Here is a 10,897-nt window from a genome sequence, read left to right as displayed (position 1 = left end):
CTATTCTTTTGAATTTAGAATAGGTAGAGTATGAGGGAGATGGTTTTTTGTGTCATATTATCACAGAAAGCACCAATGATGTTATTTGTGAATTTTTTCTTCGGATATAAACTTGCAAAATAAAAAAGAAAACACAAAGTAAGTTGGTTTAGACAACTTCTTCGATACTATAATTAGTATTGAGAACTTGACTGTAAAGGAATAAGAGAGTGAAATAAACTAGATATACGTACCTGATGGTTTTTATAGACGTTTGAACTTGTCTATTGTTAGGATTAGGAGTTAATATTATAATAGGACTTAGAGTCACTAATGTATAGGAGTCTTGATGATAAGCATGCTGGGATCCTTATCTTTTAGTGCTTGTTCGAGTAACTAGGGCGAGTATCCAAATAACTAGGTGAGTGTCCAAGTAATAAGGGCGAGTGTTTGAGCCATATATGGTAGCTCAAACCCTGTCCAAGTATCCTCCTGTTGGTCGGTTGCTAGGTACCCATTGAGAGTATTATGTTTTTAAGAGTCTCTAGCATTAACAAATTAGCAAAAGTATATAAAATGAAAAGGCCTAGCCTATAAACTCAAGAAAAAAAAAAAAGAAAAAAAAAAAGACATAGCCTTGCTATAAATAACACGCGAAATGTAAAAATATGCACATCTTTAATATACATATTTTATATCCAGCAGGCTTCCCAAAAGGTTCTTTTTCTTTAGCTCTTTCAATTATAGACAAATCTTTATTGTTTTTGTTTTTTTTTATAGAAAGCACCCGGTATCCGAAATTTACTAATCTGACTAATTTAGATTCATGTTAGGCAGACCCATAAAAAGAGGCAAAATACTTCCTCTCAAATTTTAAAGATGTTCTATATGCAGGACTTGAACTCGAGACTACTGGTTAAGAGAGAAGAGACCCCTGCCATCCCATCTCACCCCTTAAGATAATCTTCATTGTTTTTGTTAATGCATGATAACCATAACAAATGACATTTTTTTTTGTGAAATTTTGATAGCTTGTCTTATATTATAGTAAAATAAAATATTATCACAAAATATATATTATTTATGAAAAATAATTAAAATTCGCCAAACAGAAAAAAAAATGTTGGCAACGAATTGAAATTTTGTAAAAAAAAAAATAATAACTCTAGTTTTATTAAATTAAAATTAATTAATTTTTATTTTTTAATTATATCAACATATTATATATTCATTAATTTATCATAATCTCAATTGATTATATATTGATTAGCTTATGGATTAAGATATATACGCCCATGGTTTTCTTATCTTGATTATGCAATAAAATAACACATTATTTGTAAACCGGGAAAATCAACGCATTATTTTCTTTCCTATTTTTCTCTCTTTTTTTTTTTTAATTCCTTGGTGCGGAGAGGAGCGGTTGTGGGTCCATTTGAATAATTTTATATTGAATTTTATTTTATTTTATTTTTTAAATATATATAGCTCCCACAATTTCCATTCTTTAATTTTTTTCAATATTTATTTAATTTATTTTATAATGAAAATTAATAGAATCCCTTCCCACCTTCACCCCTTCTTCCTATAAATTGACAAACCCTCACCTTCTTGCTTTTCTCATGGGGTTTTTCTTCGTTCCGCGAGGCCTGGCAAACATTGCAGAAACAAGAAAACCCACCACAACCCATCTTCTTAATTATAATTTCTCATATATTTGTATATTCTCTCTCCTCTATATCTTCCTTAATTATCAGTGATTATCAAGCTTGGTTCTTACGGGTTGGTGTGAAATGGAGGTACATCCCAGGGTGAACTCCATGTTAGCTGCCAAGAGGCTATGGAATGTGTTGAGGCTGACCTTCTTTATGATCAGGAAGGGATTGGTTTCAAAGAGGAAGTTGATAATGGACATGAATCTCATGGTGAAGAGAGGGAAGCTTCTAAGGAAATCTTTTAGCAATCTCATATGCCATCATCACCACCACCACCACGGAAACATGGCAAGCGGTAGCTATGGCTTAGAGGAGTACGAGTTCTCTTGTAGCAACAGCCCAAATCCTGTTTTTTTCCACTTGCCAAAGCGCAAACACCATTACTTCCCTTGCATCAATCCCCCTGAGGTCATCGAAGAAGAAGAAGAGACTAATAAGGCAGCAGCACTGGTGATGGTGCCAAAGACCCCTGATGAGTATCCCTTCAACTTATTTCATCATCTTGATGCCTCTGACTTTGCTCCAGAAGAGAAGCGTAGCCCTCTCCCTTCGCCCTTATCTGTAAGGGTGTCGAATTATTCATCGGAAGATGAGAACGATAGTGGAATAAATGGAGAGGTCGATGATGAAGCTGAGGAATTCATTCGAAGGTTTTATGAGCAGCTAAGGTTACAAAGTCGCATGCAGTTGCTGGAATACCAGGACAGGAAATAACTACTGAATTTTTCTATCATATAAGATCATCTTCTTTAATTAACAACATCAATAAAACCCATGTGCTATTTTCACTGCTACCATTCCCAGGCCATTAGTTCTATCGCTGGGAATCTTCGTTTCCATATATATATATATGGGAAGATTATATTGGTCTTTATGGTCTGTTTCATTTTGTGAGCTTTCCATGTTTTTTTCCTTGTTTTTCTTCTAAATGTTAAACTTTATCTTTGTATATTTGGGAAAACCTAGACCTAATCCATTGTTGATATAATATATAAATATATGAGATTTATATATTTAATAAATGGGTTCTACCACATTATATTTTGTATTTTGAGTTTCTAATGAACCGAGTTCATGAGGTAAAAAAAATCTTATATCTATATATCATTAACTTAATAATGTATACACTTTCCAATTTACTTTTTGATTATAAGTCCTTAACTTAGATGATATCAAAATTTTTATTTATTTAAATTTAAATTCAAAAATTTATAACACTAACAACGAGTTTAAAATCACTCATTTAAAAATAATTTTTTAAACACAAAAGGATTCACATGAAATTTAAACTTGAAACTTTATAATTTTAAATATAAATTTAATATCACTGAATTAAAATTACTGATAAAATTTATTAATATTTTACTTATTTTTTATGTGAAATAAAAATAATTCTATCAGTTGGTGTATGGAAATTAATATTTTAAAATGGAAAATTATAATAAGGTGATATGTGCACTGGCAATTTGGACGTTGGTTGTCGTTTCCTTTTGTTAATTCCATGAGTGGTGAGCCATCATATATTTATGGTAGGTAATGGTGGTATGCATGATTCTCCTTTTTCGTGTTAGTGTGAGCCTTTTGAAATAATGTTTGGTTTTTTTCTTTTCTTTTCTTTACAGTGGATTAGGCCTTTGAAGCTCCACTGATATTTTTATTTTCACCAAACTCAATTCACTTTATTATAGTTGAGAAGATAACATCATTCTTTTGGAGCAACTCCCTTTTATAAAATTTGCTGATGGGTAATGCCCTTTTCTTTTCTTTATTGTATTGTGTTTGTGTGAAGAACTTCATTAATGCATTAAAATTAGACATGCATGTGAAAAATACGACGACTTATTAATTAAAAAAAAAAAAAAAGAAAAAGTTCAGACCTCTGAAGAAGAATAATTAATTGTTGGCAATAGAAGCACATGAGAGTTATGGTGCAATAGATTTCTTGAAGCAAGGGCTTGTGTTTGTGCTTTAATTGAAAGGAATGAATAATATATAATTGAATTAAGAGCAAAGTCAGATGAAGATTAAATTATTAATTAATTTGTCGCTTTAAAGTGGAATTAAAAAGTTGGAACAGTTTATTTTAGGTGAATTATAGCATTAATGTATGTAATTAACTCCAAGAAAAGAAAAGAAAAATAGTAGGATTAGGATACCATTTGTAGTAGTAATAAATTAGATTATTCAATTCCATTATAAAATAGTAGCAATCCAATAGGGTTAGTCCAGTAGATAAAGATGAAAGTTTTCTTTTCTTATCAACTAAGTTTGACTCTATTAAGAAGCACTCTAAAATTATTTATCTTGAATGTATTATATTAATATAGAGAATGTACTCTTAAGATCGCTCAGAGAAGAGATTTAATTTCAATACATGTAAAAACTGATCAAGAATACTCTGAGAGCAATAATAATAATAATAATAATAATAATAATAATAATAATAATGTTATTGTTGCTTCAAGTAAATTTTTGGTGGATTTTACCTCTTGTTGCTTTGCTTATCTCCTATCTTTTTGCTTTGTACAATATTAATAGCTAGTGTGTGTGTATATATATACATGTAAAAACTGATCAAGAATACTCTGAGAGCAATAATAATAATAATAATAATAATAATAATAATAATAATAATAATAATAATAATAATGTTATTGTTGCTTCAAGTAAATTTTTGGTGGATTTTACCTCTTGTTGCTTTGCTTATCTCCTATCTTTTTGCTTTGTACAATATTAATAGCTAGTGTGTGTGTGTATATATATATATATATATATATATATATATATATATATATATATATATATATATATATATATATATATATATATATATATATTTCAGAATTATAAAATTAAAATATTTTATGATAGATTTCTCTGGTCAATATCAAATTTTGATGAGTGATTTAAAGATTTTTTTTCTTTTTTTATTTTTATGTAAATCCATTCCATTACGCTTGTGGAGGCAGATTTACTTTTTTACAAATTTTATAAATTTGAATTAAAATTCAACTTTATTAATTAATATTTTAAAAATATTAAAAAATAATCAATAGATATTATATTTTTAAAAATAAATAAATAAATAAATAAATTTTCATCTATTTATAAAATTTAAACTTGTAAAGTAAAAAAATAATTTTGAAATTAGGAGCAAAATAGGGATAGGATAGAACTATACTAGGCCCATCCCGTCCTTACATTACTAAATCCTGTTTGTCCAAGGATAAGGACTCCATGCAATCTCTGTTATATAATCCTTATATAATCCTAAAACGGAAAGGAAAGGGACTCTCTCTCTCTCTCTCTCTATATGTATATATATACACGACGATTTCCTTGTGCTAACATTCAAAACACAGAGATGATGGCTGATGTATTGAAACTATCCGATTTAAGGCAGCAGAAGCTTTCTGAAACTTTTACCCAACTTCACAATCATGCTTCTTCTGTTCTTTCACTTACTCTCCAATGGAAAGAACTGGAAGAACAGTTCCACTCCACCCACTTCTCCATTGAAGAGCGCGCTAAAGAGCTTCGCTTGATGGAACAATCTCTGGTGGATCGCTACAAAGAACTTGAAGCGAAAGAGAAGCAAGTTGATTTGATGGAAGAATCAGTGAAAATAAGGGAGACGGAACTTGAACTCAAAGAGAAGGATCTTGATTTGAGTAGAAGATTGGCCGTTGAAGAACAACAGAAAGAGATTGAGTGGATTCAGCAGTCATCCAAAGAACTTAATTCAACCCAAGAATCAATCAAAAAGTACTTGAAGGAGCTCACACAAAAGGAGGAGCAACTCGAGTTGCTTAATAAATCCATTCATGAGGAGTTTGATTTGAAGAAGAAGCAGTTCAGGTCAGATGTAGAGATGTTCCAGGAAGAAATAAAAGATTTTCAAGTCAAATCTCTGACATTCAAGTTTTGTGTTGAGGGATTCAATTTGGAAAGGGAACGGTTGAAAGACAAGTCCAAAGAACTAGAACTGAAAGAGGGTATTTTCCAAAAACGTTCAGAAGAACTTGAATTGAAGGAGAAGCAATTAGAAGAGAAATCCAAACAACTTGAAAGGAAAGATGAGGAATTTGAAAAAAAATTAAAAGAACTGGAATTGAGTGAAAAACAGTCTCAACCGATAAAGCTGAGAAGAAGTAAACGTCATTCATGCTCCGTGGAGGCTTCTACCAATGTCAAAAAACCTTACAATCTCAGAGATACACAGAAGAAAGCTCGCTACACCCGTTGATCATCGGATTACTACAAGTTTGATGTATCATTTACAGTCATTTATGCTTATTCTAGTTCTAGTTTGGCTTCTTCTAGTTCTAGTTTAGCTTTAATTGATATAACAACAAAAATTTAGGGTCAGCCTCATTCAGTTTATGTTTTTGAAGGAAAAGAACATCAAATAAGACATAATTCATTCAATTTATGGGTCAGAACAAAAATGAGAAAGAATGGAAATATGGACTTTTATTCACTTCTTGAATGAGAACAAATAACAATCAAAGTCACTCAAGAACAATGAAGGAAATGATGAATGAAGCAATCAAGAACAGAATAAGAAATATCCTAATGCAGCAGGCTAATGTTTCTGCTTTCCCAGGCAACATGCCAGAATTTCAGAATACAAAACACACCCCTTTCCCTTATTCCCCGTTACATTTATAACCCAAATAAAATTATCCCAACAAACTGAAGTTAATCCTCTTTAATCAGCAGATTGCTCCTCCCTTGATATTATCTGATGTTTCTGTTGGATTTTATCTGTCACATGCATCCTTCCCTTTTCTTCTGTCGTAGACTTTGAGTTGTCTTGGACTGTTGTCCTCATTTGGCACTGCCACCTGATTCATAACAAGATGATATTGTAAAGAACCTCAAGTAATGAAATTGTACACTAAAAGCCTCTGATCCATGCTCTCTATCGTTAAGCAATTTCAGCACCAGAAAAGCAAATGTCATCATAATCTGGATTAAGGCCCTGAATCCATTTGAGGAAATCGGTTTCATTCAAAATCTGCATTTGAATTCAAAGTTAACCATGATCAAAAGTAAAGCACACACCAACAAAAACAACTACATCAAAATGTAATTCCTTAAGCTCAATATTATAATATTGACTGTTGCCATCGAAGAAAAGTTTATAAGATGCATTGAAATTTTAGCAAGGTTCCCTGAATCAACATCCTAATAATCTACTCTTTTTTCTAAACAGTTCCAATGGCATCATTTTCAACCAGAAAACCAATCTATTTTCACTTCATATGTTCTATTATTTTTGTTTTCCCTTTTCTTTTCATCCTTTCATAGGGTTAAAATACAAATCCCTAATACTTGCTTTGTTTATCAATCAGTGGACAGATATAAAACACTGAAACAAGTGAACGTTAGTGAGATGCATACCTTTGAATTAAGGAGTATTGTGTTGTCCCTTGGATAAACCAACCGCCACCTCCTCAAACTCTGTATCATTAGCCCTGGAAATTTCAAATCAGCGCAGAAGCTCTGCTCAGTTTCCACTGACAAATCGCTAAAGAAAATGAAAAATAGAACTTATCTAAATTCGATAGTGATAAAGAGAGAAGGGATCGAAAAATGAAATCACTTGCAGAAGATGATAATTGCGCGCGATGTCCATATGCGATGCTCGAAATATCCTTAACAGTCTTCTGCTCCAGTGTGTTCCACCAGAAAATGCGTTGCACGTTTCTAATTCCGGTTCCGGTTTTGATTCGATTTGAATCTGCCAAAGAATTAAAATCACGATTTTGATTTGGTTGTTAATTATTTTGATTTCAATTTGATTTAATATAATTCTGAGTTAATTCTCAAATTTTTAAATAATTTTATATAATTATTTTTTTAAAATATCATATGAATATATTACTTATGTATTTTAATTGATTTGTAATCATTAATATTAGTGCCTAACATATAATTAAATATAAAATAAATTACAGGATGACTCATTAGATTTGACAAAAATCATAAAAATTGGTCTTATTGTTTGAATATATTTCAATAATCAATTGAGTACTTAAACAAGATTTAAATTCAATTGGACCCTTAAACATTTTAAAATGGACATATAAATATTTAAATTATTAAAATTGAAACAAATTGAACCAAAAATTTGGGTGACCTCTTCCTCTGCAACATCTATACATTTCAAGGAATGAAAGAATGGATGTTCCTTATTCTCATAACAACGAGATAAGATCTGATGGCTCCAAGTAGTTGGAAGAGCATTGGTGATCACCACATCAGCAACATAATTAGGTATTTTCAAAGAGAAAGCAATATGGGCCTAATTGAAACTAAATTTTATTTAAGAACTTAATTAACTATTGGAGTACGCTTAAAGGATTTATTTAAGCCTTTGGCGGAAGAAAAATCCCTACCTTAGATCTTGCTAATATTGACATAGATTTGCTAAATCCTTGTCAACCAAGGAACATCTTTTTGACTAATTCTGGCTCTTAGGGAAAATCTTAAAATAAAATTTTTCTTAAAATAGAATTTTTCTTTTTTTTTCCTCTTTGTATATGTACAATTTCTTGGGGCTAAGATTCAATACGGAGAAACAATGACAGATTGGAGGATTGGCAGGTACGACTACGCTTTAAAATTTTAGTTTTTTATTTAGACGAATTTAAATATGAACATGTATTTAATATTCTCACGTTTAGTCTTCAAAAATTTCTAGCAAAGTTTAACAAAGTTGATTTTTTTATTGGAACACAAAAGAATTAATGAGATTACATTCTCATAATTTAAAAGATTATTTTTTATTAATATTATTAAATTAAAAAATTAGTGACCCATATTTTTTAAATTTCCTTTCAATTAATAAAAAAAATTTTAAAAAGATTAAAATTAAGTAAAATACATAAGACATTCAAATTTAAATATTGCGTCTATCTAACACCAAACTCGGGGCTAAAAGAGGCCAGTGCCTAATGCCTCTCCTAAAAATTTTAATATTTAATTAAGAGTAATTTAAGTGTAGGCATATATCTAATGAACTCTCACATTTAGTCTCTAAAGATTTTATAACAAAATTTTTAAAAAATTAACTTTTTTATTAGCCAAATTAAACAAAAATTTGATGAGCTTATGTTTTGATAATTTAAAAGGTTACTACTCATATTATTTAAATTTTAAAATGAAATTTTTAAAAGAATCAAATTGTAGGTCAGATAAGAAATGAGGAATATGAAAGAACATTAAAAAAAAAATTGAAAATGAAATAGAAACAATTTGAAAAACGATCTAGAAAACTTGAATGGAAGAGGGAAAATTGAACCCTCAACTGAAAAAGCTGAAAATTAAACAACTGTCATGCTTCTTAGATTCTTCATCAACAAAGGCTTCTGCAACTTTGTTGCTGCCAGGATTTCAACTTCTTCATAGCGAGTTACAGCCTACCAATGTAAAAATACAACCTCAGAGATACCAAGAAGAAAGTTGGCTATACCCCTTGATTATCAGCTTACTACATAATATACCATTTTAGAGTCATTTAAGATTCTTCTAGTTCTAGTTTACCTTTAGTTTTAGACATCTGTAAAACTGTATGGCTGTTATTAGGCATCCTGTTGTGAGGAAAATTTTGCAATTTTATATAGTATTTACGACTGTTTGACTATGCTAATTAAAGAATTGCAAATTATCTGTGTATTTCCCGTCCAATGGTATAAATTCATCATATCAATTGAACATAAAAATACAACAATAATTTAGGTGCAGCAAACATATGGCAATTCCAATTTTCAGATAATTAATAAATTCACTTGACATGATCAGTCATTCACTTCATTCTCTCTTTATTATTGTGTAGAAATGGCTACATGAGCTATTTATTCATTTAATTTCAACCTCGTGGAGAGAATTCAAGTTCCTATCTGATATGACAGCTTGTCCTTTTATCTTCTCCCAAATAGAATTTGGTAAAAAAGACAGGTAAAAGCATTGGATAGCAAAATTTCTCTCCATAAAGAAGTCATATAATTGACAAACTATGATTTAGAAGAGGTATAGCAACAGCATAACAAACAGTCAAATCTGAAACAATATTCTAAATGCAATATGCACTTGTCATTCCAGTAAGCTCCGAAATCATTTGTCCATGTCTCTCCATTGCCAAAACAGGGATTGTCTGCACTATGGCTATATATCTCACTGGGGGTGGAACCACGGAGGAAAAGGAGGATGGTAACATGCCCCATTTGGATATGGTGGTGGTTGGTGTAGCAGTGGTGGTGGTTGGTTTAGCAGCGGCGGTGGCAGTAGCATTGATGGTGGGCAATAGGCATGAGGAGCTGGAGCTGGAGGATAATGACAGGAATATTGGGTTCCATGAGATGGGCAGCTAACTTGGGCAGCATGGTAAGTTTCCTGGGAACTATCTTCCAATTCTATAGATGGATAGTAAACTCCAAGAGATGAGCTCTCAACTTCTGATGTGGGATATTGAATCTCAGGAGACTGATGATGATGGTGCACTGCTGAGTACCCACTGATCTCACTTTTTGGGAAATAAATCCCTATATCCTCACCCTTCGCATACACCTTGAACGAGAAATTCAGCAATCCATTGGGCTTCCAATCTGGAGTGCTGACCTGATAATTCACAAACCTGACAATCCCACTGCTCTCTTGGATCAAATCCTTCAAGGGCACACGTACTTCCCCGATAGTTTTATCTCCAAAATAAAGTCCTTCATGGCGTAGATCAAAATGAATAAAGATATGATCACAATCCACAAATGAAACCTCACTCAGATCAAACTGCATCCCGTACTTCCACTCAGGATCCCCATCTCCTTCTTTGTCTGTGGGTGTCCTGTGTTGCTGGTTCTGCTTCAATTTCTTGCCAGGATCATCGCTCTCAAGCAAAACAAGAACGTACACCCGTAGTTTCTGGAAGAAATTGAATGATTTCAGATCTTTGCAATACATGACCTTGAGTTCCAAAAACTTTGAATTCATGGATTCTCAGTTTGATAAGGATTCTGATTACCCACCCCACTTTCTTTCGGCCTATGTATAGAAATTGACGTAGCTAAGAAACCAATCAGCCCAACTGTGAATTAGCTTAGGGTCTGTTTGCTGCTGATTAAAATAAATATAATATAATAAATTTATTATATTATATTATTTATTTTATTATTAAAATAAATATATAATTATTAATTTAT

The 10,897-nt window shown here is 31.4% G+C and overlaps 2 protein-coding genes across 2 annotated transcripts; one reads left to right on the top strand and one right to left on the bottom strand.

Moving 5' to 3' along the window:
* Positions 1–1,772: 1,772 nt before the first annotated feature.
* On the top strand, positions 1,773–2,408 carry LOC110639846 (uncharacterized). The gene has a single exon (XM_021790939.2). It carries the CDS (start codon positions 1,773–1,775, stop codon positions 2,406–2,408), a length of 636 nt encoding a protein of 211 aa, XP_021646631.2.
* A 7,260-nt stretch (positions 2,409–9,668) lies between these two features.
* On the bottom strand, positions 9,669–10,800 carry LOC110639845 (protein SRC2 homolog). Its single transcript, XM_021790938.2, has one exon. The coding sequence runs from the start codon at positions 10,686–10,688 to the stop codon at positions 9,876–9,878; it is 813 nt and encodes a 270-aa protein (XP_021646630.2). The 5' UTR covers positions 10,689–10,800; the 3' UTR covers positions 9,669–9,875.
* Between the last annotated feature and the right edge of the window lie 97 nt (positions 10,801–10,897).

The sequence above is a fragment of the Hevea brasiliensis genome, chromosome 1, assembly GCF_030052815.1.
Source record: "Hevea brasiliensis isolate MT/VB/25A 57/8 chromosome 1, ASM3005281v1, whole genome shotgun sequence".
Lineage (NCBI taxonomy): Eukaryota > Viridiplantae > Streptophyta > Magnoliopsida > Malpighiales > Euphorbiaceae > Hevea > Hevea brasiliensis.
The sequence above is the reverse complement of the archived record's forward strand: the minus strand, read 5'-3'. Positions and strand labels throughout refer to the sequence as shown.

What these genes read in the sequence shown, in the direction of transcription:
- LOC110639845 (XM_021790938.2), bottom strand. Translation starts at nt 10,688, where the DNA reads ATGAATTCAAAGTTTTTGGAACTCAAGGTCATGTATTGCAAAGATCTG.
- LOC110639846 (XM_021790939.2), top strand. Translation starts at nt 1,773, where the DNA reads ATGGAGGTACATCCCAGGGTGAACTCCATGTTAGCTGCCAAGAGGCTA.